At 37.6% G+C, this 27,367-nt stretch overlaps 1 protein-coding gene across 5 annotated transcripts in view; it reads right to left on the bottom strand.

Annotated features, from left to right (window-relative positions):
* Positions 1 to 27,367, bottom strand: part of HEPH (hephaestin) — an 81,440-nt gene that overhangs the window by 31,505 nt on the left and 22,568 nt on the right. For all 5 annotated transcript variants that reach the window (XM_081041660.1, XM_081041658.1, XM_081041659.1 and 2 more), the window contains exons 9-14: positions 16,386 to 16,517; positions 13,482 to 13,693; positions 12,377 to 12,527; positions 9,770 to 9,982; positions 2,346 to 2,559; positions 612 to 751 (exon numbers count right to left, since the gene is read on the bottom strand). In XM_081041660.1, coding sequence (XP_080897786.1) covers positions 612 to 751; positions 2,346 to 2,559; positions 9,770 to 9,982; positions 12,377 to 12,527; positions 13,482 to 13,693; positions 16,386 to 16,517 — 1,062 coding nt within the window. The remainder of the gene's footprint in view (positions 1 to 611; positions 752 to 2,345; positions 2,560 to 9,769; positions 9,983 to 12,376; positions 12,528 to 13,481; positions 13,694 to 16,385; positions 16,518 to 27,367) is intronic.

The raw sequence follows: 27,367 nt of genomic DNA, 5'->3' as shown, positions 1-27,367 counted from the left end.
TAATAATGCTACCCATAGGATGAGGGTACTTAAACAATAGGATTATACCTCCAGTTACCCCCACTTTCTCTAACCCAATACTCTCTATATAATACCCCCAGGTTCTAGAGAATCATGGCTCTGTATAGTAATTGTTAATAAGAAGTTAGAGTTTGACACAGAGTACAGAATTGTTGGGCTCTCTTAAAGGGCCCCAGTGGATCCCTTCTGTGCAAAGACAAGAATGAGGAGATTCATTGGGCCCTACCAAAGTGAAGAAACAGCAGCAATAATTAAACTGAAGTGCAAGGGTAATACTGGTTCCCTGTATAATTTTTCCCACTCTTTGATGTTCCTACATTCCCCTGCCTTTAGCATTAAAAAAAAAAATCTATCACCTTCAGAGATTCCTAGATATAAAGGCCTGGAAAAACTTGGTTCAGATTGCAAGATAATTCATTAATTCCTCCACTTTGACTGCTTATTTTCATGGCTTATTTATAAAATATTACTATAATTCCAGTATATCATAAGGAAAAACTGGTAATGGGGAATGGGAAGTCTTCTTGATATGACATAGCCTCTCTAGGAGGAGCACAGGAGACACTAGGAGAGAAGTGGAATTCCCTTACCTAAGATTCCCAAGTGTTCCTCTGGTCCAGTCCTTGGCCGAGGGATCCTGAACGTACCATCAGTGTATTCCCTGAATACAGCTTTCTTGTATCTGGAACCTAGGAGCCCATTCTCGTTGCTCAGGAAGATGTGACCATAACTAGAGGAATCCAAAGAATGGTATCAACACCTGGCCCTGAACTACTCATTTTCAGATATGAGGAAGCTACATCAGATTCAAGCTCATGTCACAGATAGAAGGAGGGTGTCTATACCTTATAATGTCAGATTACTCACCACATTGGCTGCATACATGCAATTATACATGACAGATTTCAATATTTATTTGTTTTCTTGTTTGCCATCATCCAGATAGGAAGTTTTAGTACAATTTATATGGAAAGAGCACTGGGATAAGAATCAGAAGCCCTTGTCTCTAGCTCCAGCATTCATGTCTTAGATGGAATTCAGTTGACAAAATGATAATGTACAAAGTGACAGGAGAGTATTAACTGTTTCTTCTCCTGGAAGGTAAGGGATGGGGAGAGGTAGGGAGAAAATGGAATCGTAAAGAATTCTCTTTATGGGATGCTTTTCTGTTTTCAAAAAGCTTTATTATTCATTTTATCATTTGCCACTCCCGATGGGCTGATAAGGTAGGTATGCCCCAGAGATAGAATCAATCAGTGGTTCACAGGTGACAGGATATATCTTCATTGATACTGTCAGCTAGAAAGGAGGCCAGACCTTGGATTCAAGTCTGTTGTTTCTTCCCTATCTCCTTCTAGTCAAGTTCTTTGAACTGTACTACCTCACTTTAAAGAAGAGTAAACCAAGGCCCAGAAAAGGAAAGTCACTTTTTCTAGGTTGCAGAGAAGTTAGCAAGTAGGCTTCAACCTTCAATAACCAACATAAAGGGCAAGGATTGACAAAGGGTTGTGAGAATACCAAAAATAAACTATAGTGGAAAATTGCTAAACTGTACCTCAGTTTCTATTCTCCACTCCTTCCTTTATAGTAATAGAATCACCTAGGATTTAGCTGAGCATATCGCAACCTAACCAGAAATTACACTTCCCAAAATTTCTAGCAGCTAGGTATGACCATATAAATAAGTTCAGGATAATGGGGTATGAGAGAAAGTGGTGTATGCAACTTATAGGTCATTGCCTTACAGACAATGCTGTTTGCCTTGGACTTCTTTCTCCTTTTTTATAGCTGGGAATCATTACAACTGGAGTATTCATCTTAGTTCCAGAGATGAAAGCAAGTGTTATGTGTGATTAGTTCACCTACCAGCCCTGGACTGTTCATCTTTGTACTATTATGTGAGCAAGAAATAAAATTCTAAGTTATTTAAGCCACTCTATTTTTTTTTCTGCTATACAACTTAGCTTGTACCTTAATGACATTTTGTCAAGGGACAGCTGACCTTGAGGTATTCAGTCCCTTGAGTAAGTTCTCTATAAAATTGAAGTGACAGTATAGGTGTTTGGGGCTAACCAGAAGAAAGGAGGCAAAGATTATGAACATGAGGGTGTGGATAAGGTCTTTTACTTCAGCCCCACAGTATAGTAATGTAGAAGAAGCACTGAATTCCACTTTACCTGCATTCTACCTGAGCCAGACTTGTTGGTATCTTGTTAGGTGACTTTAGATAAGTGCCTCCTTCTTTCAGAATTTAAATATCCTCCTTATCTGTAAAGTGGTCCAGAGTCTCTGAAAGTGTTACCTCTTTTTTTCTGAAGCCTTACCTGTTCTTCTCAGATTGGTTGTGCCATTCCAGTTCCCAGCTCCTGTCAGGGCAATAGTCCCACTCCACTTCTTCTGCCATGATGTAATAGATTCTTGCAGCCTGGTAGCGTTGGCGAGGGGTGGTTTGGCGACCAGGACATTGGGAGACATTATAGATTGCCCTCATTCCTGCTTCTCTATGGTTGCCTTCCTGGCAGTAAATCTCAAATATCCCTAAGAAAGGAAGAAAGAGCAAAATCTAAATCAGAATACCCCTGTGTAGTACCTGGGGGATTTCCTGCCTCTCTCTAGGCATACTTCAGAGAGGGTAGTTTCAGATAAGATTCTCCTATGCATTATATATAAGATTATTACGGGTTTATTGAGAGCAATGAGCACAGAGTTTAGGGTTCTAACTCCAAAGCTGTCTAACACTAAACTCTGCCACTAGGATGACCAACTCCTCCCTTTACCCAGGGTTTTCCCAGTTTTAGCACTGAAAGTCTCATATCTTTGGAAACTCCTCAGTTCTGAGCAAACTACAATTGTTGGTCACCCGATTTGACACATTAGCTATGTAACCTTGAGGCAATTTTTAAGCCTCTGTATGTTTCAGTTCCCTCATGGTAAAATGAGGATAATTTTAGTTACTTCATTAGTTAGTTTAGAATTAAACACAATAATATATACACATTTCTTAGCATAGTATATAGTAAACTTTCAATAAGTGAAGCTATAAATAAACAAAGCTGTAATAATTATTATTCCAAGGAAGGCATTGACCAGTTGTCTGCCTTTCTTACCATGTAGCAACAAAATAAAGGTGGCCTTCAATAGATATATTAAAAAGGAACTTCTTGCTAGATGAAATGTCAGATGGAAAAGGATTTGAACTATATGATTTCACTCATATATGGGATATAAAACAAAAAGCAACAAACAAAACAGACAAACTCATAGAACAGACAACAGAGTGGAAGGGGTGGAGGGAGGATAAAGAGAGTAATGGGGATCAAATACATGGTGACAGAAGGATACTAGACTTTGGGTGATGAGTACAGAATGGAGTATACAGATGTGGTATTATTAAGCTGTACACCTGAAAATTATATAAAGTTATTAACCAATGTTACTCCACTAAAATTAATTAAGATAAAAAAGAACTTCTTGATCACAAAGATGCTAACTTCAGAGAGGTTTGAAATGGCCTTCTCGAGCTTTTCACAATGAAATATTTGGATATAAGTCTTAAATATTTGAGCTGTGGAGCTGCCTGGACCTGATCTCAAGCCCCAGGTTTCTATGTCAAGGACACTAAGGCTCATAGAATGTTAATCAGAAGAAATTAACTTTCTTAGAATTTTTTTCATCACTCCTTCCCTTGCTGACCACTGCTTATCTCATGACTACAAACTACTCTTCCTGCCTTTTAAAGGCCTCTACAAGCTGGCTCCAAACTATAAACCCAATCCCACTGCTTGTTGTGTTCCAGATTCAACCAGGGCTACAACTAAATTTTTCCCTGACTGCCCTTCTTACGTATCTCATTATTGTTGGAATTTTTACTTATGTTGTTACTACCTTTCTGGAATGTTCCTGCCTATACCAACTAATATCTATGAGACCTCACTCATTTTCAAAGACCAACCGTTGTTTCTTCTCTTCCAGGAAGCCCTCTCTGGCTATTCTAGCCTACATTGACCTCTACATTGTTGACCTCTTTATTCCTAACATACTTTACATCTAAACCATATAGCTAAGCATTAAGTGCTCCTATCTTTATTTTTCCTCTATTTTTTATTTAAGTATAGTTGGTATACAATATTTTATTTGTTATATTAATTTCAGGTGTACAATATAGTGATTTGACATTTTTATACCTTAAAATATGATCACCCAACTAATTCTAGTAATCATCTGTCACTGTGTAAACTTATCACAGTGTTATTGACTATATTCCCCTTATCTTTTTCACCCATTCCCCTATTCCTCTCCCTTCTGGCAACCATCCTTATGGTCTCTGTTTCTATGAGTCTGTTTTTGTTTTGTTTTGTTTGTTTGTTTGTTTTGATTTTTAGATTCCACAAAATGGTCCTTTCCGCTAGTTTATAGACTCTTGAAGGAATCTACTCTTTTTCTTTCCATATCTATTTCCCAACTCTTCTATTTCCCTTACCCCCACATCTATTCAATCATTAAATTCTGTCAGCTCTTCCTTCACAATTATCCTTTCATTTTCACTCTCATTTCCCTAGTCAAAGCCACCATCACCTCTTACCTGGAACATTTCAATAGTCTCCCAACTGTCCTCTCTGCTTCTTTTCCTTCCTACTTCAACAATTTTTCACACAGGATCCAGGATCCTCTTTAACAAGTATGATCCAGAGCACATTGCTCCTTTGCTTTAAATGTCCCAGTCATATTCAGAATACAATCCAAGCTCCTGACTATAGTCTACAAGACCCTGCAACCTCTTGACAAGGCTCTCACCAAACTCTTTGACCTCATGCCATGTCAGTCTTCTGCTATCTCACTACATTCCAAACATACTGGCCTTGTTTCTCACCCATGAGCAAGCCGGGCTTATTCCCACCTTCGGACATTTCCAGTTTCTGGTCTCTCTATTTGGAATGTCTGCTCAGAGATCTTCATATACCTATTTTCTCCCTATTATTCAGGTCTCTGTGAATGTTACATTCTCAAACAGGTATTCCCTAAACAACCTCTCAAAAGTAAAGCCCCTATTAATTTTATCACATTGTTGTATTTTATTTCCTTCTTGACATATGTCATGATCTGAAATCACTGTATTATTTTATGTATGAATTTTATGTGTTTATTGCAGATCTCCCCTCAGTGTAAAGATCATGACTATCTTTTCCCCCTCTCTACCCTTGTCTTAGAATATGAACAATGTACAATAAATATGTATTGAGTGAATGAATATGCATGCAAATGAATGATTATATACATCCAAAAGTCATACCTTATGGATTGACGTGGAGAAGAAAACATTTTCACTGGAAGGGATAGAAACAAATAGAAGACATTCTGGGAGAGGCATGTGAGTTTGGATTAGAAGATTATCTGAGTTTTCTCATATGGACATTGTTGTCCAAGCGATTTCCTTTTTAACACTCTTTTGCCCTTAGTGTCTGAGTCTCCTCCTAACTCCTTGACAAATTATTTTCTGTCTCCTTATTCTGGCTACTCGTCTTTCTTCTACCTCTTAAATGTTCATTTTTGCCTTAAGTTTTCTTTCCTATCACTTTACATGTGTACGTACTTGAACTATGAGAACATCCAAATCTCTCTTTGTTGCCTGGACTTCTCCAAGCTTTACATTTCTAACCACAACTATCTAATGTGAAATCCACCCACCTGGATTTCAACAGGAACTTAAAACTCAACATACCCCCCAAATGATTGCTTTCTACTAAAGCCTTACTACCCTGCCTGCTCTTGCTTCTGTATTTGCTCACTTGGTTAATGACACCACTGTCCACCTAGTAGACAAGCTGGAAACCTCAGGCATCCTTTCTTCTTGCACAGCATTTCAGCAAAGTCCTGTCATTTCTCTCTTAAATATCCCTTAACTCTGCCCCTCCTCACCATCCCTATTGCTCCCATCCATTGGAAGAGCTCTAATCAACTCTTGCAAGAGCCTCCTGTTTTGCCTCCCCTTAAACTTCCCTTCTTGATGTTCTTTAACAGGGCTGCTATTAGAATTTTGCATTAGATTATTCTTCATTGCTTAAGACTGTCTTACACATTGCAGAAAGTTTCAGCATCTCTGACTCCCACCCTCTAAATGACAGTATAACCCTCTTCGTATTCCTAGTCATATGACAACTAAAAGTACATCCACACATTTCCAAACACATTTTAGCATATTACCTTGAGTTGAAAAAACATTGAATTAAATACATTTACGCAATATTCTTCAGGTATACACTGTTTCCAAATCACTGTCTATATGTTTTTTACTGCTTATTATGCCCTCTTCACACCCATCCCCTTTTTTTGCCTGGTGACAGTTTACTCATACTTAAAAGGTCAGTTTGAAGTCTGCTTTCCTAGGAAAGCTTCACTCCACAAGTCAGGAAGAATTTAGTACAGCTTCCTATGTGTTTCCATCCCTCTTGGCAGATAGCATTATCATAACCTTATGAATATTGCTTACATACGTACCTCCCTTTCACACTGTTAGCTGCCTCATTCATCCTTACATCCCTAGCATCTAGATCAACAACTGAAAGAAAACAGATGTTTACTGTGTTTTGGGAAAATGTAATTGTAACAGAAAACAAAAATAAAAAGAAGGAAAAACAGAGAGAAAGACAATGGGAGAGGAAAGAAAATATACAGATTGGAGGACAAGAAAGAATAAAAGAGGAAGGGAAAAGGAAAAGAAGCTAAACATTAATGAATGCCAACTATAATTTTATGTATATAATGTGATGTCTGGGTGTGAGGTCGGAGGGATAATGGATGGGGGGAGGGGGGTTCACAGTGTGAGGGATAAAATAAATAAATAAATAAATAAAAAGAAGTAATGAAAAAATGAGAAAAGAAGATATACAAAAATAAAGAAGGGAGGGGAATGAAAAAGAAGAAAAACCAAGGGTCAAGATGGGAAAAAAAGACATGAAAGGAAAAGGAAAGAAGAGGAAAAAGAACGAAGAGAAACAAAAAAAAAGAGGAAAGGATTAAAGAGGGAGAGGAAAAATGAGAGACCAGAGGAAGAAAGAGAAGGAGAAAGTATAGAGGGTGGGAAAGGGGGGTTGGAAAGAGGGGAATAACGAATAAGGAAAGAGCTCTAATGGTGAAAGAGGAAAAAAACCCTGAGAGACCAGTGCAGTCATAAATATTCTTCTCTTTGCTGCTGAGAAATCTAACATAAATTTGGTAGAAAATAACACATTGTAGCATTTTTATCTGCCACATTTCCTGGCTATTAAAGCTCTAGTATCAATAGTTCTATTGGAAGAGTTGAAGTATATTATGTAGGATGATATTTTTATTTTTTGTTGTTTTTTATTTTATTTATTTATTTATTTATTTATTTATTAGTTTCAGGTGTACAAGACAAGGTAATACTTAGCCGTTCATCATTTATATCCCTCACACTGTGAACCCCCCTCCCCCCATCCACTATCCCTCCGACCTCACACTGAACCATGTAGGATGATATTTTTAAATACAATGTGTAATTTCTGTTAAATGTAATATAGGCTTATTAAAACTTAAAGCACAACAAAAAGAGGATAAAAATTACCAATAAACTCACATGAATGAAGCACTCCTAACATTTTGCTGTTTTTTTCCTGGCATTTGTTTCTCTATTTTGTTAAAAATAATTATAAGCGTCCAGCACACAGTATGTTGAATCTCCCTAGTAAAGCTTTTTTAAAGTCATTCACAAAGCTGCCTAATTACATATGTATATTTACCAATTCCCATTACTACTACTCTCTCTACAATCCCAAAGACAAATTCTAGTCTTGACTTTTCCATTAACTCAGCACTTTTGCCCTGTGCTTTGGAGAGCTACACACAATTGTCTCTCTCAGTATTTTTCCCCCCGTAGATTTATTTATTTATTTATTTATTTATTTATTTATTTATTTATTTATTTATTTTCAATTATAGTTGACATGCAATATTATTTTATATTAGTTTCAGATGTACAGCATAGTGGTTAGAAATGTATGTAATTTGTTAAGTGACCCCCCACAATTAGTCTAGTACCCACCCGGAACTATACATAGTTATTACAATATTGTTGGCAAGCCCCCAGAGGCAGAATGAAGGATGCTTCAGATTCAAGGTATCATCGAAGAGTAAGAATCAATAGGAGTTTAAGGAGAATGGGCAAGTGGAAAAAGAAGAAAGAATAGAGCCAACATGTGCAATCTGAACAAAGCATTTCCCTGCTTCAGGACTCTATCTCTTCCTCCCATTAGGAAAATAAGTGAATTGAGATTATCTCAAAGGGGCTCTGCAAGCTCCAACAGTCTATGACTTTAGAAATCTTCAGAAAGAGAAAAGGGTTTGAAAATTCTGGAAAATGAAAAAGCAAAATGAGTTTGGACTTTTGCTAGTAAGAAAATTCAGGAAACTTGAGGCAGAGTAACTTTTCAAGCTTTTATTCATATAAACCCATTTACTCCCTCTCTTCCCATACCAGATTAGAACGTTTTAAAGCCATCTACAGTCACCCTCCTTTGGACTCAGTGTGGCACAAAAATAATTACATTTTTCCAAAGTAAGGGTGAACCCTGGGGAAGCACATAGACATCGCTGGGGAGCCTGGCTAATTTTGTAGCAAGAAGATTAAACCTAGGTTTTGGCTTTGAGACCAAGGCTAGAGTAGAGAGAAGGGTCCTTTTTATTCAGAAATTCCCTACCTGAGGTCTCTTGAAAAAACACTTGTTTCTGTTGTTCCTTTTAGCTCCATTAACTGTTGTTTCTACTTTGCTAACAACTCTCCTGTGCCCAGTGTCAATCTGAAATTATTAAATTGTCAAGGAGACTTATTTAGGGATATTTTTTTCAAATATGAATGAGATTTACAGAACTGAAATAAAGTTTAGTGGGAAATACCTGGAACTGACAGACTTTTTTTTCTTACAAACACTATTGCCACCTACTGCCTAGAAAAAGAATATACACTAAGATCTTCAAAGAGAAATTACTGCTATATTATGAAATCTGGAGAAACATTCTAGTCAAATTTCTTCATGAAAGGAAGACAGGGAGGAGAAAGAGAGAGAGAGAGAAGCAGAGACAGAAGGAGAGGGAAGAAAGGAAGGGAGAAAGGGACAAAAAGAGGAAAGAAAGGGGAGGGAGGGAGAGAGAAGGGTGGACAGAGAAAGAAAATAAGAAAGAAATCTAGACACAGAGATGGGGGAGTGATTAGACCAAAATTAAACAGCAAGTTAATGAAAGAACCTGGACTAGAAGTTTCTGTGTCCCAATTCCTGCGTGAAACTGTTACAGCACATCCCTACCTCACTCCCACCAGAAGTTTGCAGAAATTCTCACAGAATATCAGAGTTGGAAGTGCTTATAGGTACATCTCATGGGCTTCCCTCCCCATGCAAAGACTGTACTTATAGAATCTCTATGTGGCCAAAGGGTTATGTGGCTAAGTCCATCCTGTGCCTATATAAGAGTTTCTCTGATCCTGGGAAACATCTTTGTACCTCTCCTGTTTTTCCAGAAAAGAGCTTCCTCAGCTTTTCATTCTATTATGCCTGTAGCTGAGAAGGGAATCTAAATAACCACACATGGAGTGCACATTAAAGCGGAAAAGACAAGTGTTTTGAAAATTTCCTAAGTACCCTCAATACGACTCTTCTTTTCTCTTCATCAGCCACCTTCACCCAGTCCTATACCCAACAAAGCCTCTTAGTTTAGGGCCAGTTGCTAAGGCACTTACCGGGGTTGTCGGGCTGCATGATGGCCGTGACAAAGGTGTGAGGAAAGAGCATGGCTGCACTCTTTCTCATGCCGTGAAGCTGCACAGTGTTGCCCTGGAACATGACCCCATGTACGTCAGTCTCAGTGCCCAGGCCGAGCAGGTGCCAGGCCACTGTGTCACCCTTGCACATGTCCAGCCTGGGCAGGTTAGAGAACAGAAACCCATTAATGGCTGGAAAACAAAAACACAAGACAAAATGGGGAGATGAAACCAGACTACTCAGGCACTGGCCAGCAGCATGGCATCAACTCTGAACTATGATTTCCCACAACTTGAAATTTCTGAGTCATCCTCAACTCCTCAGTCTTCCTCCCTAATCCAATTTAGTTCTATATATGAAGATCTGCCTCTTTGGGATGAGGGCCCATCTAGCCTTTCTGGCCTCACCTACTGCCCCTCCTCCATCACACCACACATTCTTACAAAACTGAATTACTCTCCATTACCACAATTCTTCACAGACACACAAAAGTACCGACCTCTCCCATTCCCACTCCCTTGAAGCTCTTCTCCCTTGGCTTCTGTAGCACCACATTTTCCTGGTTCTCTTACAACCTCTTTGTTTCTCTTCCGTCTTGTTCTTATTCTCCGTCCCTCTGTAAAGTGTTTAAGTTTCCTAAGGTTTCATACTCTCCTTTCAATCTGTTTCCTCCTCTTCATCTTCACTGCCACTGCCCTGGCTCTACCCCTTATTATCTCTGGCCTGAACTCCTGTAAAAGTCTCTTTCCTGGTACCCCTGCCTGCAGTTTATCCTCCCATCCTCTCTCTCTCTCTCTCTCTCTCTCTCTCTCTCTCTCTCTCTCTCTCACACACACACACACACACACACACACCATTATTCTGTGAGCTCTATTTGCCTCTGCAAGCCCACAGCCTTAATCATGGTAGGTACTTATAATACACTTGTTGACTTCACATGCTGTTCCCTTTGCCTGGAATGTACTTTCCACTGGTCTCTGTTACAGTAAATTGCTACTCATCCATCATGCTCCAACTCGAATGTTACCTCCCTTATGAAGCAGATTTGTTATTCTATCTCTGGTTTCCATAAAACTTTTCACAAAATTCTGCCATATCACTTACCACAGAATCCAGTGATTTAGTTACAAATCTATCACCCATAGTATGCCGACCTAGCAGGAAGCATTTTTTTCCTGTTGTTGTTTTCTGTATATGTGTGGCTGCCCAAGCACCTGACATGTTGCCTAATACTAATCAGGTGCTCCATAAATTCACACTGGAATGAACTTGGTCTGCAGGAGTGTCTTACTTTTTCCAGCTGATATAACTGACTGGTGATTGGAACCAAGACATGGAGCCAAAAGACAACAACACACTTGTACCCTCTACACTCTCTCTACACTCCCCTCAAAAATATAGGGAGGCCTGCTTGAAGCTGATCTCTCTTCAATGTCCCCACATCCAATGGAACTATCTTTAATGTAACCCTATTTGGTAATTCCCTGGAATGCTAATGAGAACATTGCTGACATCCTGATTCTGCTTCACCTGCCTATGTCTGATTACAAAACTATTCAGCCTTCAAGCCCCAGCTCAAACCTTCCCTTCTTCCAGGAATCCTTTAATTGGATTGCTCATTAATCTTCTCCTCCTTTGAACTCTATGTCACTTAAAATCTGTTCCACACAATTTAGTACTTAATTATAGTCCATCTTGGATTGTTCTATAACTGTTTCATGGGTGTTATTAGTCTCATCTCATTGCAAAATGCTGGGAGAGTCTTGCAAACTGGGACCGTGTCTTTACATTCATTCACTCACACACCAACCCACCTCATTAATTTGGTAGTTCACTAGTTCATAAGCATTTACTGTGTATTAGACAGTGTAGAGGATGTAGAGATAAGCAACAAACAATACTCCCTTTTAAGGATACTACACTTTACCTGAAGTCCAAAGCAATGTGTAACAAATAACAATAATATTGGGGAGTGTATGGAACTTCCTATTAAAATAGTCTGATAAAAATGCAATAGTAGTAGTTCAGAAGAGGGTGTCATAATCTTGGGTTTAGGTGATAAAAAGTGGTTACATGGAAGAAATAACTTTTGAATAGGGCCTTAGAGAATGGAAAGAATTTTCCCAGGCTGGGGGCAAAAATGTAGGGAGGGGCATTTTAAGTGGAGGGTAAAGCATTGCAAAAGCATGAAGTTAGAAAAGCCAAATCCACACAGAGAAAAGTAGCCTTTTTTTGGCTGGAGTATGGGGTTGTGGGGCAAGGGTAGTAGGCGATAAGGGAGGAGACAAAACTGGAAAGATGTCATGCCAGCTTACTCTTCTCAATCTATAGTGGATTCCTTGTGTGCAATCCTCATTTCACAGTACCTTTATCTAGTATCTCCCATACAGTGTTAACACAGGACACCTCACTAGAAGGTGCTAAGTATGTTTTGTCAGATGTAATCCCTCAAACTAGCTCATCCCTTGGACAGAGCTGAACAGTGGAATCACAGTTTTCAGGAATGGGTCATGATTAAGTTTAGGTTAGATTTTATTTATAACCTCTTAGTTGTAGCTGAGAACAAAAGCACTCAGTCCCCATACCATGCATTTGATTGGAGTCTTGGAAACCCACGGCATCCTCTGAGAGTAGTCGGGAATCCAACATAGCAGCTACTTGATTGGTATTGCTGTACCAGCTCTTGTTCTCATCCAACACAGTGAAAAGGAGAAAGAATTCTTTATCCACCCCTTTCTGTAGGCCCAGTAGAAGAGAAGAGAGATATAAATGACAACAGTTTCAGCAATTGTAGACTGTGATGCTCCAGACACAATGATCCCTGATTCTTTCCCATTTCCTTTTCCAGACACAGAGTTGAGCCCATATCTCCTGCCTAGAACTGCAGTTGTCACTAGGCAGTTTTTCCTCAGGTAACCTCAAATTGCAGTAGGTTCAGGAGGTCCAAATAAAGTGACAAGAGTTGGGGGGAGGAATTGTGAAAGGGAGCAAGGAAGAACCACAAGATGAGGATTACGAAGAAGAGTTACAGAGTATGATAATGTAGAAGAGAGCCTATAATCACTTGGGGAGGAGTGAGGAAAGGTGGCTAGGAGATCAGGGGAGGACTCTGATGGGATTAGAAAATAAGAAAAAAGTAATTACAATAATTATTAATTTGCTATTTATTATTATTATTACTGCTAACATTACTGAGTGCTTACTAAGTACCAGACACTGTGCTAAGCACCATATGGATTATTTTAATTAATCCTCACAGAAACCCAAGATATCTTCTTCCATTGTGAACCCTTTACTACAGATAAGGAAACTAAATCAAAGAGAGATTAAGTAATTTACACAAGGCTACACAGCTAGAAATGGTGAGCTGGATATGAAAGAAGACAACCAAATATTAAAGCAGATTTAGGAATTTGGAGCAAGGGTTAGGGGCCACTGAAACAAAAAAAAATGAGATGATGAGAGGATACAAAATAGAAAGGAACAGAGACTAAGGAAGATGTGTGTTTGTGAGTGAAAAAATAACATGCAAGATACCATGAGGTCACCAATTACTAATATCTGATTCAAACATCAGTTATTTTTTTCTATTCCTTCATCTCTAGAACCCAGTTCCATGTTTAACTCCTAGCAGCAACCCAGCTTTATCCTCCCCTCAACAGACTTTCTAGCTAGAAACCCTGCCAATACCTGTTTGCCATCTGCACCCAAAGCACCAGACTTGCATACTAGCAGGGGGCCCACCAGACCAGAATTTGTATCCCTTATGGGATCCACAGCAGAAAAGTACATCCAGGTGAGACAGGAAGGATCCTGAGCAGTAGGGCCGGCGTGGGGGGGTACTGTCCAGTGGTATGTTACTTTCTCAAAAGGCTTGGCCAGTAAGCCAGGGTGGGATGAGCCTGCAGGGGAAACATGGACTCATTACTCACATTGGCTAAAGTGAAGATCATAAGTTCCAAACAGTGAGGTAAAGATCTTAGACTACAAAGGCATTTTGGAGCAGCAGCAGGAACAACAGCAAAATGGAATATTAAATATTGGAATGTATCCCGGGTAGGAGTCAAGACACTAGAGTTTGTTTCCTGGTTCTGCCACATCTTGTTATATGAACTGGGGAAATTTAAACTTCCCCAAACTTTTCCAAACTCATAGGACCTAAGGGCTATGAGGCCCTAAAAGGGTCTTTAAAACTTATTTGGAATACCCCTCATTTGAAAACATATATTTATCTGCTCTTATATTCCTACCTCTGTCAAAAAATTTCCAGAGATGGGAGATTAACTACCTGTTATCATAGCCTGTTTCATCTTTTAATAGTTAAGATTGTTGAACACTTTTTCCTTCATATATATATTATGGACGTATATGTGTGTATATGAAAAACACTAAGGCTATAATTTCTTAAATGAACACAAGTCATGGTTAAGCACATAAAAATTATTTTAAATTTTCAAACCTATCAGTAATCATAGTAGTACCAATAAAATAGCTAGATAACTTTTGCCTGTCAAATTAGCAATACTTTACAAATTAAAATAGTCAGTGTCAGTGAGAAATGATTCAAATGGCACTTACCTCTCTCACTCAGTTATAAAAAGGGTACATGAAAATAACCCTTTTGGGGGAAAAATGTTGGAAAAATGTATCAAAAGCCTTAAAAAGTTTCATATCCACAAAAACTGTTAATATATACAATAAATACTAAAAAGAATATTCAACCTAATGCAAATCAAAACAACAGGGAGTTCTGTTGTTGTTTGCCTACAAGACTGACATTTTGACCAAGATTAAAATGGCTGCCCTGTTTTGGTGAGGTTGTAAGAAAATGGGTCTTCCCTCTCAGTTACTAGTGATGGAAGTCAAAATTGATGGGACCACAAATTTGGATGTATTTACCAAAAATTTTAATGTGTGTACCCTCAGACACAGTGATTCCACATCATAAAAATATATTCTGTTTTTTTAAATTAAAGTTTATTGGGGTGACGTTTGTCAGCAAAGTTACACAAATTTCAGATATACAATTCTGTATTACATCCTCTATAAATCACATTGTGTGTTCACCACCCAGAGTCAGTTCTCCTTCCATCACCATATATTTGATCCCCTTTACCCTCATCTACTACCCCCTACCCCTTACCCTCTGGTAACCACTAAACTATTGTCTGTGTCTATGAGTTTTTGTTTCTCATTAAAAAAAAATTGTGTGTGTGTGTGTGTGTGTGTATATATTTGAAGAAATAATCATAAAAGTGTGCAAAGAAGCATACACAAGGATATTTGTAGTATAACCTGTAACAGGATGGTATAATTTAGTATGCTATTAACTTACCTTTCCTTATTCACTCATTGTTCACTCTTGAAAATTTCAAACATACAGAAAAATTTAAAGGTTAGAACAATAATCACCCTACCACCTGGAGATGATTGTTAATTTTCTGCATGCTTTAATTCATCTATGTCTATGTGTATGTATATCTACACACACATATATACACACACATAGTTTTTGTTTGTTTGCTTTTGCTAAATAATTTAGAAGTAAAATGCAAGCATCATGATATCTTATTTCTAAATATATCAGTAAGCATCTCCTGTATTACCACAATAACATTACCACACCTAAAAAATACCCTAATATCATCTAATATCCATCCTATATAAAAAAATTTCTAAATTATTTCCAAAATGTCTCTTAAGGATATTTTTTATAACTAGAATAAGACAAGTTTTTCATGTTGCCCATGGTACTGTCTCTTTAATTTTTTCCCCTATGACATTGACTTCTTGAAGAGACTAGATCAGTTACCTTGTAGAAAGTTCTTTTAGTCTAGACTTGACTGTAATTTTGCCCTTTATGCTTTCAGTATTTTTAATACTTGAAAGTATTTTTAATACTTTCAGTATTTTTGGCTTGGGATTAGCATGTGTTAATATTCTCAGAGAAAACAGAAAAATAATTACCCAATAATCCCACTTTAGGATTCCCTCCAGAGATAGAAATTCAAACCATATGTGTGTATTCATTCATTGCAACATGATTTACAATATTCTAAAATAATGGAAACTAATTTACCTGTACAAACAATACAGCATAAGATAAAGAAATTATGGCAAATCCATGTGACGGAGTATTATATAGTCATTAAAATATTTATAACATTATTATGTAATGGGAAAATGGACAAAATATAATGGTAAGTGAAAATAGTATGATATAAAACTATGCAAACCACATGATCACAAATCTATAAATATATACATTTTATAAGCACAGATAACATATTAAAAGGTATATAAAATGTAAGGGCATTTTATCTAGGAATGATGTTTATTTATTTTATAATTTTCCATGTTTTTCAAAATACCATAACATATATATGTTATTTTTATAATCAAAATACATTTAAAAGTGTTCTCTTATTGAGTCCAGCTCTGCCTTGCTATAATATCATATATTTATTCAACAACATCCACACATGGCTGTTAATTCTATTTCCTTCTCCCTCCTTCCCTCCCTTATTTATTTGTCCTTTAGAGCTACCTGCTATTACCTGCAGCCCACATTAGCTGGAAACCCTGCCTGCTCACCATCATTGTACACAGTTCCCTCGTAGTCTTTCTCATAAAAGACCCCATGAGGCTGTATGCTAAATGCTTGTGAGGCACGGTTGTAGAAGATCACCTGGATGGTGTCACCCACCTCAGCCCGGATCACTGGCCCTGTTAAATGGGAAAGAGAGACAATAAAAATGAAAACAGGGATAGCAAGGGAGGATGGAAACAGAAAAAGAGGGAGGGAAAGAAAAGGGAAGTGAAAAAGAGAACTGTCTTTGCAATGATAAGAATAATCGTTTGCAAGTATATTGCAATTTATAGCTATAAAAAACACATTAAAATGCATTATACCATTTTGATCCTCAAATATCATTCTAAGGTATACAGGGCAGGGGGTATCTTCATTTTACAGATGAGGAACGTGCAGCTCAGAGAGGTGGAATTGATCTGCTCAAATTCGAATGACTGATTAGGGACAGACAGGGCCTAAAGCCAGGGCTTTCTCCCATCCCACTGCCAGGTCCAATTACATTTCCCTTGCCTTTATTGCCCCAGTTCCCATAGTTTCATTTCCTAGTAGGACTAATCTAAATATCTGAGTTTGCCTTAATCCTAAACCAATTCTGAACAGATAAAATGGATATCTTCTATCCAGGCTCTGAACTAGGTAGTCTAGCCATGACTACTGTACTTTTCTTGCTCCACTACCCACCACCTCTGACCTAGATTAGGTCACCTTTGAGACCAACCAGAACTACCAATACAATATCCTCAGCACTTATGCTGATTCTAACCCTAGCTCAGTGTTTCTGGCTTGGTTTCCACTCAATGCCCACACCTAATGACCCACCTCTGTTCAAGGCTGGTAACCAATACCCCACTCATAATACTGGATGAAACAACCAGACAGGAAATGAGTAAGGAAATAGAAGATTTAAACAACACAATAGGCCAACTAGATCTAACATATAAGAACACTGTACCCAACAACAACAGGGTACATATTCTTCTCAAGTGCACATGGGAAACTTTCCAAGATAGACCACACATTAGGCTTCAAATTAAGCCTCAGTAGATTTATAAAGATACCATATGAATCGTCTTCTCCAACAACAATGGGATGAAGTTAGAAATCAATAAGAGAAGGAAAAATGGATAATTTACAAAATTGCACAAGTTAAACAATACATTTTTAAAGTACCAATTGATCAAAGAAGCAATCACAGGCAAATTAGAGAATACTTAGAAGCAAACAAAAATGAAAAAGAAAAAATAAAACACCATATGCCAAAATATGAGATGCAGTGAAAATAATGCTAAGGGGGAAATTTATAAACACTTACATTAAAAACAACAACAAAGGAAAGATATCAAATCAACAACCTAACTTTACAACTTAAGGAATTGGAAAAGAAAAATAAACTAAACAAAAAGTAGCAGAAAAAATAGTATATGAATGATAAATGAAATAGAGAACAGTAAAACAATAAAGAAAATCAACAAAACCAAAAGTTGATTCTTCAAAAACATTAACAAAATTGACAAATACTTAGCTAGATGAACTAAGAAAAAAATAGAGAAGACTCAAATTACTAAAATCAAAAATGAAAGTGCAAACATTAATACCAATCCTATGGAAATAAAGATTATAAGAGAGTACTATGAACAATTGTGCACCAACAAATTGATTAACCTAGTTGAAAATGGACAAATTCTGAAAACAGAAAACCTACTTAGCCTCAAACATAAAGAAATAGAACATCTGAGTAGACCTATAAGTAGTAAGGACACTGAATCAGTAACAAAAAAATCTCACAAAATTTAAAAGCCCTGGAACTGAGGGCTTCACGGGTGATTGCTACCAAACATTTAAAAACTAATACCAATTATTCTGAAAATTATCAAAAATATTGAAGAGGAGGGAATACTTTTCAACTCATTCTATGAAGCCAGCATTATCATGTTATCAAATTCAGACAAAGACATTACAAGAAAATTACACACCAATATCACTTAAAAACATTGATGCAAAAATTATTTTTTATTAAATTTATTGGGGCGACACTGGGTAGTAAAATTATATAGATTTCAAGTGTACATTTCTATATAATACTTCATCTATATATTGCATTGTTTGTTCACACCCAGAATCAGTTCTCCTTCCATCACTGTATATTTGATCCCCTTTTCCCTCTTCTGGCACCATTCCTCGCCATGTCCCCTCTGATAACCACTGAGCTGTTGTGTCTATGAGTTTTTTATTGTTTTGTTCCTTTGGGTTTTTTAAAATATTTTTTATTAAAATACAGCTAACATACAATATTATATCAGTTTCAGGTGTAGATCATAGTTATTCAACAGTACCCATCTAGCTCTATACAGCATTATTACATTATTGATTTTATTCCCTATGTTAAATAAGTGATCACACAATAAGTCCACCAATTATCTGACACTGTACCACACTATCACAATATTATCTTCCCCCATCATTTTTGAAATTTTCAATTAGAGTTGACATTAAATATTATTTTATATTAAATTCAAGTGTACAGCATAGTGGTTAGACATTTATATAATTTAGGAAGTGATCCCCCTAACTAGTAACACCTGGTACTACACATAGTTTTTACCACAGTATTGATTATATTCCCTATATTTTACATCCCCATGACTATTTTGTAACTACCAAATTGTATTAATGTCTTTACCTTTTTCACCCTTCCCCAACTCCATTCCCATCTATCACCCTGATAGATCTAATACCTATCTGGCACCATACATAGTTATTACAATATTATTGACTATATTCCTTATGCTATACTCTACATCCCATGACTACTGTGCAAGGAACAATTTGTACTTCTTAGTCCCTTCCCCTTTTCACCCATCGCTAACCACCCTCCAAACTTAAAGAAGTCCCTCTAAGATTTCTTGTACTACTGGTTTGGTGATGACTTTGGTGATAACTGGTTTAGCTTTCTCTTATCAGGGAAGTTCTTTATCTGTCCTTCAATTCTAAATGATAGTTTACTGGGTAGAATAATCTTGGTTGTAAGTCTTTGCTTTCCATCACTTTGAATATTTCCTGCCAATCCCTTCTGGTCTGCAAAGTTTCTGTTGAGAAATCAGCTGACATACTTATGGGGCTCACTTGTAGGTAACTGTTTTTTTCTTGCTGTTTTTAAGATTCTCTCTTTGACTTTAACATTTGGCATTTTAATTATGGTGTGTCTTGGTGTTGGCCGTTTTAGATTGATCTAGGCCTCTTTAGATTGATCTTGTTTGGCATGCTCTGCACTTCCTGGGCTTGTATACCTAATTCCATCACCAGGTTAGAGAAGTTTTCTGTCGTTATTTATTCAAATAGGTTTTCTTTTCCTTTTTCTTTTTTTAATTTATTAGGGCCACAATTGTTAGTGAAATTACATAGATTCCAAGTGTACAATTCTGTATTATATCATCTATAAATCCCATTTTATGTTCACCACCCAGAGTCAGTTCTGCTTCCATCACCATATATTTGATCCCCCTTACCATTATCTCCCTCCCCCCACCCCCCGTACCCTCCGGTAACAGCTAAACTATTGTCTGGGTCTATGAGCTTTGTTTCTCGTTTGTTTGTCTTGTTCTTTTGTTGTTTTTGGTTTATATACCACATATCAGTGAAATCATAGGGTTCTCTACTTTTTCTGTCTGACTTGTTTTGCTTAGCTTTATACTCCCAAGATTCATCCATGTTATCACAAATGTTCCTATATCATCTTTTCTTACCGCCGAATAGTATTCCATTGTGTATATATACCACAACTTCGTTATCCATTCATCTATCGAAAGACATTTTGGTTGTTTCCATGTCTTGGCCATTGTAAACAAAGCTGCAATGAACATTGGAGCACACGTATCTTTATGTATAAATGTTTTCAAATTATTTGGGTAGATACCCAGGAGAGGGATTGCAGGGTCATGTGGAAATTCTATTCGTAATTTTTTGAGGAACCTCCACACTGCCTTCCATAACAGCTGCATGAGTCTGCATTCCCACCAACACTACATGAGGGTTCGTTTTTCTCCACAGCCTCTCCAACAATTGTTAATGTTTGTCTTGTTGACGATAGCCATTCAGACTGGGGTGAGGTGATATCGCATCGTGGTTTTTATTTGCATTTCTCTGATGATTAGTGATGTTGAGCATTTTTTTCATATGTCTATTTGCCATTTGTATGTCTTTGTTGGAGAAATGTCTCTTCAGGTCCTCTGCCCATTTTTCTTTTTTTTTCCCATTATTATTATTTTTTTTATTTATTGGGATGACAATTGTTAATGAAATTACGTAATTTCAGGTGTACAATTCTGTATTACATCATCTATAAATCCCATTGTCTGTTCACCACCCAGAGTCAGTTCTCCTTCCATCACCATATATTTCATCCCCCTTACCCTCATCTCCCTCCCCCGACCCCCTTGCCCTCTGGTAACCACTAAACTGTTGTCTGTGTCTATGAGTTTTTGTTTCTCATTTGTTTCTTGTTTTTGGTTTATATACCACATATCAGTGAAATCATAGGGTTCTCTGCTTTTTCTGTCTGACTTATTTCGCTTAGCATTATACTCTCAAGATCCATCCATGTTGTCACAAATGTTCCTTGTTGTCACAAAATTTTTGGGTAGATACACAGGAGAGGGATTACTGGGTCATATGGTAATTCTATTTGATGTTGAGCATTTTTTCATATGTCTATTTGCCATTTGTAAGTCCTCTTTGGAGAAATGTCTCTTCAGGTCCTCTGCCCATTTTTCAATTGGGTTGTTTGGTTTTTGTTGTTGAGTTTCATGAATTCCTTGTATATTTTGGATATTAGACCCTTATCGGAGGAACTGTTTACAAAAATCTTCTCCCATTCAGTCGGTTGCCTCTTTATTTTGTCGATGGTTTCTTTCACTGTGCAGAAACTTTTAAGTTTCATATAGTCCCATTTGTTTATTTTAACTTTTACTTCCATTGCCTTTGGAGTCAAATTCATAAAATGCTCTTTGAACCCAAGGTCCATAAATTTAGTACCTATATTTTCTTCTATGCAGTTTATTGTGTCAGGTCTTATGCTTAAGTCTTTGATCCATTTTGAATTAATTTTGGTACATGGTGACAGATAGCAGTCTAGTTTCATTCTTTTGCACGTAGCTATCCAATTCTGCCAGCACCATTTATTGAAGAGGCTGTCTTTCCTCCATTGTATGTTTTTAGCTTCTTTGTCAAAAATTATCTGTCCATATTTATGTGGTTTTATTCTGGGTTCTCAATTCTATTCCATTGGTCTATGTGTCTGCTTTTCTGCCAATACCATGCTGTTTGATTATTGTAGCCCTGTAGTACAAGCTGAAGTCAAGAAGTGCGATACCTCCAGTATTGTTCTTTTTTCTTAAGATTGTTTTGGCTATTCGGGGTTTTTTGTGATTCCAAACAAATCTGATGATTTTTTGTTCTATTTCTTTAAAAAATGCCATTGGTATTTTGATGGGGATTGCATTAAATCAGTATATTGCTTTGGGTAATATGGCCATTTTAACTATGTTTATTCTTCCAATCCATGAGCATGGAATGTCTTTCCATATATTTGTGTCTTCTTCAGTTTCTTTCAAAAATGTCTTGTAGTTTTCAACATGTATGTCCTTCACATCCTTGGTTAAGTTTCTTCCTAGGTATTTTATTCTTTTTGCTGCAATTGCAAAGGGAATTATTTTTTGTATTTCCTTTTCTGTGATTTCATTGTTAGTATATAGGAATGCAATGGACTTTTGTACATTGATTTTGTACCCAGCAACTTTACTGTATTTGTTGATTGTTTCTAACAGAATTTGGTGGAGTCTTTAGGGTTTTCTATATATATGCAGCATGTCATCTGCAAAGAGTGATACTTTAACTTCTTCATTCCCAATTTGGATGCCTCTTATTTCTTTCTCTTGCATGATTGCTCTGGCAAGGACTTCCAATGCTATGTTGAAAAGCAGAGGTGATAGGGGACAGCCCTGTCGTGTTACTGAACGTAGAGCAAAAGGCTTCAGTTTTTCACCATGAATTATGAGATTAGCTGAGGGCTTGTCATAGATGGCCTTTATTATGTTAAGGTATTTTCCTTCTATACCTATTTTATTAAGTGTTTTAATCATAAATGGATGTTGTATCTTGTCAAATGCTTTTTCTGCATCAATCGATATAATCATATGATTTTTGTCCTTTATTTTGTTAATGTGATGTATCAGATTGATGGATTTGCAGATGTAGAACCATCCTTGTGCCCTGGGGAAGAAACCCACTTGGTCGTGATGAATAATATTTTTAATGCATTGTTGTATTCGATTTTCTAGAATTTTGTTTAGGATTTTTGTATCTGTATTAATCAGAGATATTGGTCTGTACTTTTCTTTTTTGTGTGTTGTCCTTACCAGGTTTTGGTATCAGGGTAATATGGGTTTCATGAAATGAGTTAGGGAGTACTGTCTCTTCTTTAATTTTTTGAAAGAGATTGAGCAGGATTGGTATTAGATCCTCTTTGAAGGTTTGGTAGAATTCACTAGTGAAGCCATCTGGTCCGGACTTTTGCTTTTGGGAAGGTTTTGGATGACTGATTCAATTTCTTTACTGGTGACCAGTCTGTTTAGATTTTCCAGTTCTTCATGGGTCAGCCTTGGAAGGCTATGTGTTTCTAAGAACTTGTCCATTTCTTCTAGGCTACTGAATTTGGTGGCATATGCTCCTTCATAGTATTTTTGGATGATCCTTTGTATTTCTGTGGTGTCCGTGATAACTTCCCCTATTTCATTTTTGATTTTGTTAATTAGTGTGTTCTCTTTTTTTATCTTAGTGAGTCTACCTAAGAGTTTGTCAATTTTGTTAATCTTTTCCAAGAACCAGCTCTTTGTCACATTAATTTTTCCTATTGTTTTTTTGTTTTCTATTTCATTTAGTTCTGCTCTGATTTTTGTTATTGCCTTTCTTCTGCCGACCTTGGGTTTCGCTTGTTCTGCTTTTTCTAGTTCTTTAAGGTGTAACATGAGGTTATTTATTTGGGATTTTTCTTGTTTCTTGAGATAGGCCTGTAATGACATAAATTTCCTTTTAAAACTGCTTTCGCGGCATCCCAAAAATTTTGGTAGGATGTATTTTCATTGTCATTTGTTTCTATGTATCTTTTGATCTCTTCTCTAATTTCTTCTTTGACCCAGTCATTCTTTAAAAGTATGTTGTTTAATCTCCATGTATTTGTGTTTTTTCCTGCTTTCTTTTCGCAGTTGATATCCAATTTCAAAGCCTTGTGATCAGAGAATATGCTTGGTATGATTTCAATCTTCTTAAATTTGCTGAGGCTGATTTTATGTCCCAATATATGGTCTATCCTTTAGAAAGTTCCATGTACACTCGTGAAGAATGTATAATCTGATGTTTTAGGATGAAGTGCTCTATATATGTCAATTATGTCCATTTCATCTAATGTGTCATGTAGGGCTGCTATTTCGTTATTTATTTTCTGTTTCGATGATCTATCCATAGCTGTCAATGATGTATTTAAGTCCCCTAGTATAATTGTGTTTTGGTCAATTTCTCCCTTTAGTTCTGTTAATAGTTGCTTGGTATATTTCTGTGCTCCCTGATTGGGGGCATAAATATTGATGACTGTTATGTCTTCTTGTTGTATAGTCCACTTTACCTTTAAGAAATGTCCATCTTTGTCTCTTGTTATCTTTTTCACCCTGAAGTCTCTTTCATATGATATCATCATGGCTACACCTGATATTCTCTGGGTACCATTTGCTTGAAGTGTCAATTTCCACCCTTTCACTTTGAGTCTATGCTTTTCCTTGTAGCTGTGTCTTTTGGAGACAGCATATGGTTGGGTTTAGTTTTTTGATCCAATCTGCTACTCTGTGCCTTTTTATTGGTGAGTTCAGGTCATTTACGTTTAGGGTGATTATTGTTATGTGAGGATTTTTTGTCATTCTATCTTTAGTTTTCTGGTAAGGCTATGTCTCCATTGTTTCTTTGCCTTTTTGTTGTTGTCTATTATTTCTTTGTGCTGGAATTCTGATTTTACCCTCTGTTTCTTCTTTTATTACAGTACATATTTCAGTTCTGGATTTTTTTTTGAATGGTTACCCTTTACTTTATGTAAAAGAACGTTTGATATTTAGAGTATTCCATTTTCTTCAGCATGCTTACTTTCTCCATTCCCATATTCCGGTCCAGGCCTTCACTCTCCCTCTTTTTATGATTTGGTTGCCACAAATGTCCCTGTTGATGGTGGTCGAAAAGCCTCTTTTAGTATTTCTTGTAGTGCAGGTTGTGTATTAGAAAATTTCCTCAACTTCTGTATGTCTGGAAAGGTCTTTATTCCTCCTATATATCTAAAATATATCTTTCCTGGATGTATTATTCTTGGCTCATAATTTCTCTCTTTCAATAGTTTGAATATTTGGTTCCACTCCCTCCTGGCTTGTAAAGTTTCTGCTGAAAAATCTGATGATAATCTAATGGACTTTCCTTCGTAGGTTACCGTCTTCTTTTCCCTGGCTGCCTTGAGGATTCTTTCTTTGGCGTTGATTTTAGACGGGTTCAGTACAATGTGCCTTGGAGAAGGCCTGTTGAGATTGAGGTAATTAGGTGTTCTATTTGCTTCTTGGATTCGAGGATTCAGTTCTGTCCACAAGTTTGGGAAGTTCTCATTAACAATTTCTTTGAATATATTCTCTGTTCCCTTCGGTCTTTCTTCTCTTTCTGGTATGCCCATTATTCCTATATTGCTCTTTCTGATGGAGTCAGAAAGTTCTTGTAGAGTTCTTTCATTTCTTTTAAGTCTCAAGTCTCTTTCTTCTTCCATCCGTGTAATTTCCAGGTTTCTATCTTCGATGTCACTGATTCTTTCCTCCATCTGGTCAACTCTACTACCTAAGCTGGTTATTTCATTCTTGATTTCTTCTATTGAGTTCGTAATCTCCAGAAATTGTATTTGGCTCTTTTTAAAAATTTTAATCTCTTTTGCAAAATGCTCATGTTGTTCTTTGATTGCTTTTCTGAGTTCATTAAACTGCCTTTCTGTGTTTTCTTGCATCTCGTTGAGTTTTTTGAGATCTGCAATCTTGAATTCTCTGTCATTTAAGTCACATATTTCCATATCTTTAAGTCCTTTTCTGGACACTTTTTGCTTTCTTTCTGAGCTGTCTTGTTGTCTTGATTATTCATGGCTATTACTGATTTATTATTTCTTTTCCTAGACATATACAGGAGTGGCTTCTGCAACAGGGTGCTACGAAGAGTTCTTTCTTTTGTTTTCCAGTACTTGTTGGTAGAATGTTTTATTTTCTCTCTGACCTCAGCCTTTTTTCTCTCTCTCTCACACGGTAGTGCTATGTTTTCTCTGCATTATTCCAGCTTCTCACACAATGGGAGGATTCCCTGGGGACGGGCTTCTCCTCTGTTAATAGTTTGCCTGGGTCACACAGCACAGTGTCTGTGTGGGTATGCGGAGAGCTTTGGAAGTTTCAAATCTCTTCCTGCACCAGATTCAGAGACCATATGTGTTTCAGTAGTTCTGTTTACTCCTGCAGGGATTTGCCCAGATAGGTGCGGCCACAGGCAGGGTGAGTTGTGAGAGGTGGCCCATAGCTGTGGCGGTGACCACCACCACAGCTGGTTCTGCTTCCACAGGTCCCTCCTTTTTGCGGGAACTAGTTGGGCTGGGAATCTGTCTGTGGTCCACAGTTCTCAGAACAGCAAATATTCTGTTCTTTTGATGTGACACTGCTACTGTTCTGCTTCTATTACTGGGCAGGTGGGGTCGGGGGAGCTCTGGGTGGGTAGGGAGTGGGCAGCTAGTCTCAGTCCTAAGGCTTCCTTTCTCTGCTCGGCAGTGAGGGCTTAAACCACTGTTTTCAGCCTTCTTCCCTCAGTCTTTTCTCTGAGGTTTCTGCCATGAGCGTTGGTTTCAGCCATGTTATATGCTGCCCCCTCTGCTCTGTGGGCCATAAGCGGAGCCCTAGTAGTTCTAGTTCTTCCCTCTCCTGCAGCTGCGGTAGTTCCGGGATGCAGCAAGCTGGGAGCACTGAGCTAGGTCTGCGTCCTGCACCCACGCGGCTTTGTCTCCGCACTTCTCCCTCCCCTCTCCCCAGCTTGTGCGATTCACCCACCTTTAGGTGAATTCGGTCGTGGGCCTCTTCGTCTTGCCTGTGTGCTGTGCAGGGATTCCTTTTTGTAGTTATTTAGTTCGATTAGTTGTAAATTCCAGGGGAGCTTTACAGAGGCTCACCTAATGCCGCCATTTTGATGAAAAATCTTAGTATACTTGATGTTGTCCCAGAGGCCCCTTAAACTCTCCTTGACTTTTTTTATTCATTTTTCTTTTTGCTCTTCTGGTTGGGTGTTTTTCGCTACCTTGATTTCTACATCACTCGTTTGATCCTCTGCTTCATCTAATCTACTGTTGATTCCCTGTAATATATTCTTCATTTCCATTATTGTATTCTTTCTTTCTCACTGGTTCTTTTTCATGTTCTGTCTCCATTTTTATGTTTCCTTTCTCTTTGTGAAAGTTCTCCCTGAGATCAGTGAGCATTCTTATAACCAGTGTTTGGGAGTGCAATTGATAGATTGCTTGATTCCATTTTGCTTAGTTAATTTTCTGGAGCTTGGCTCTGTTATTTGTTTTGAGACATGTTTCTTTGTCTCCCCATTTTGCCTGTCTCCCTGTGTTTATTTCTATGTATTCGGTAGGGCTACTATGTCTTCTGGTCTTAGTAGCGTGGCCTCATGTAGTAGGTGTGCTGTGGGGCTCAGTCTCTCTGATCACCTCAGCCATGTACTGCAGGTGTATTCCTTCTGTGGGTCATGTGTGCCCTCCTCTTGTGGTTGAGTCTTGGTTAATAACTGCACATCAATGGAAGGGACTGACCCTTGGGCTCACTTGTTGTGAGGACTGGCCTGAGTACAGTGGAAGAGTGGTTGTGCAGGGGTTGACCCTACAGAG

This window comes from Rhinolophus hipposideros (assembly GCF_964194185.1).
Source record: "Rhinolophus hipposideros genome assembly, chromosome: X".
NCBI classification, from domain to species: domain Eukaryota; kingdom Metazoa; phylum Chordata; class Mammalia; order Chiroptera; family Rhinolophidae; genus Rhinolophus; species Rhinolophus hipposideros.
The sequence above is the reverse complement of the archived record's forward strand: the minus strand, read 5'-3'. Positions and strand labels throughout refer to the sequence as shown.